The sequence below is a fragment of the Cyphomyrmex costatus genome, unplaced genomic scaffold (assembly GCF_001594065.2).
Source record: "Cyphomyrmex costatus isolate MS0001 unplaced genomic scaffold, Ccosl1.0 scaffold502, whole genome shotgun sequence".
NCBI lineage: Eukaryota > Metazoa > Arthropoda > Insecta > Hymenoptera > Formicidae > Cyphomyrmex > Cyphomyrmex costatus.
The window spans coordinates 1,017,258-1,019,433 of record NW_017279285.1 but is presented as its reverse complement, the minus strand read 5'-3'; the positions used below and the strand labels follow the sequence as shown (position 1 = coordinate 1,019,433).

Sequence of the window (2,176 nt, the reverse complement as noted above, 5' to 3'; positions counted from 1 at the left end):
TCACGAAATCGAATTCATCTTTTTTTGTACTTTTGATAAATCCATTTCGAAATAACGGAAGTTTATTTCATTTAAGTTTACAGTACCAAGAACAAAAAGATGATATCTGTCTGATAAACAAATTAGCTTATTCCAATAACGTGAAACTTTTATCGAACTTATAGCTTGCAATTTTTCATAGTTTTGTGCAAGTGTTACCTGAAAATTAATATTCCTTTAAAGTGGAAAATCGAATAAAGACGATAAAATTTTATAATTGTTAATACAGTTAAGACTAATGTAGTATAATTTAATATTGTCTTTAACGTAAAAAATGATTTTGGATACCTTACCGTGTTTGAATCAGATTTTTTAAAAACATTCGTTCCCAAAATGGCAGTACCATCAGAATCACTATAAAATATTGAATGTCCTACTGATGCTATTTGTCCCGAATCACTTGGTATTTCAATCGCAACATTAGTTAGTTCATTAGCCAATTTTTTATTTGGACATTTTAGTAATGATTTAATTTTTATTTTATAAATCTTCATTCCCGGCGTAGTAACAAAATAAAGTTCTAAAATATAACAAAATGTACAAAATACCAAAAAATTAACAAAGTATAATATTGATAACTTGAATCAAAATCATTTATTATTTATAAATTGTTACTAACAGGCATTCACACAAAGGTACATAATCATAATACAATTTAAACAAAAAAGAGAAACGAATGTAATTGTAAATATGAGAGATTACATATAATAGTGCAGTTAAGATTCTGTGTATCTATCATGTATCTATGTATAATACGATAAAATAATACAAATTACAATTAAAATATGTTTATTGCATTAGAAAGCGAGAACTCACCATCGTAAAGAGTTACTATACTAAAGATACCGCCATCATAAGGACATTTTTGATTTGCTATGGAAACAAAGCTTTCAGTGGGTATCATGTAATCGGATTCTACTCTGCACATACTCTTCGTAGATGAGTCAAACACTACTAAACCTTTACCTAGTAAATCAGCCATGAATACCTGCAGATTTTGACAAATACCTTTATGCATTTATACTAATTTTATTATAATTGAATTTAAAACGCAAAATACGAAATGCATGTATAGATAAAACGTATAAATAAATAATATAATATTTGTTTTGGCAAACATGCTTATTTATTATGGTTTATTGAGGAAAGGATATACTAACAATCATTTTATCCAGAAAATGCGTGCATTCACCGGGAATATAAACGTATGGCGATATCAAGAATCCTGTACTCGTTGCATTACTAGCAATATCAAATGGAATATAAATAGTTTTTACCAGCGTATCATCTTTCAAGTTAAAGATCAACAGTTTTGGATTACAAATCTGGTCTGGCCCAATTTTACCGCTATCCAGAGCGAAGATGTGATTGCACCTAATCTGAGGTGAAAGCAAGGATTCTCTTTTATATAATATCAAACTGACTACTGTGTGTGCATATAAATATACATAATACAGAATGAACTATCAATCATTTAATTATTATTACTTATAAGCATGTATAAGTTGTGATATAAACAATTGAATGAAAGATTGATACTTACATTTATCCGCATTACATTCACAATACCATCGCACGTACAATTACTATTATGCCAACTCCAATCTGGATATGGTCGTAAAAGTGGCCCTCCTGGTCCTATCTCATCTGTTATAGTCGCCAAGGTAGCAGGTGCACCAGGACCTATTTCTCTCGAAGCAGTAATGAATATTCTACCATCTATAAGAATATTATTTATAAATAGAACTTACTTGTGTCATTAAAATATGTGTTTATCACGCTAATTTTATGACAGTGTTATTTCTTGCATTAACATCATTGAAGTATACATTAAAAAACGCATAAATATACAATATGATTAATAGTTAAATTTTAAAGTAAGCTTTTACTCTAATAAAGATATTTCTACAGAAAATCATTGCAACTTTGATAATTGCTATTTACCTTCTGCTTTGTCTACATCGTATAACGGGCACGCAGAACGATTGTACGTGCCAGAATTTATTGCGTCTTCCTTCTGTTCGTTACTTTCCCATACGAAGTCAGCATATTTCCATTCATATATATAATTTACTTTGATTCCAAAACTCGTAATTACCACACATAGAATTAACAGGTCACAAAAGAGATACCTCAT

At 29.3% G+C, this 2,176-nt stretch overlaps 1 protein-coding gene across 1 annotated transcript; it reads right to left on the bottom strand.

The window, feature by feature from the left end:
• On the bottom strand, positions 1 to 2,176 carry LOC108778598 (major royal jelly protein 1-like). Its single transcript, XM_018545816.1, has 6 exons — positions 1,984 to 2,176; positions 1,583 to 1,758; positions 1,200 to 1,418; positions 856 to 1,027; positions 333 to 559; positions 1 to 198 (listed from the first exon to the last, which is right to left on the bottom strand). Exons 1-6 carry the CDS (start codon positions 2,174 to 2,176, stop codon positions 1 to 3), a joined length of 1,185 nt encoding a protein of 394 aa, XP_018401318.1.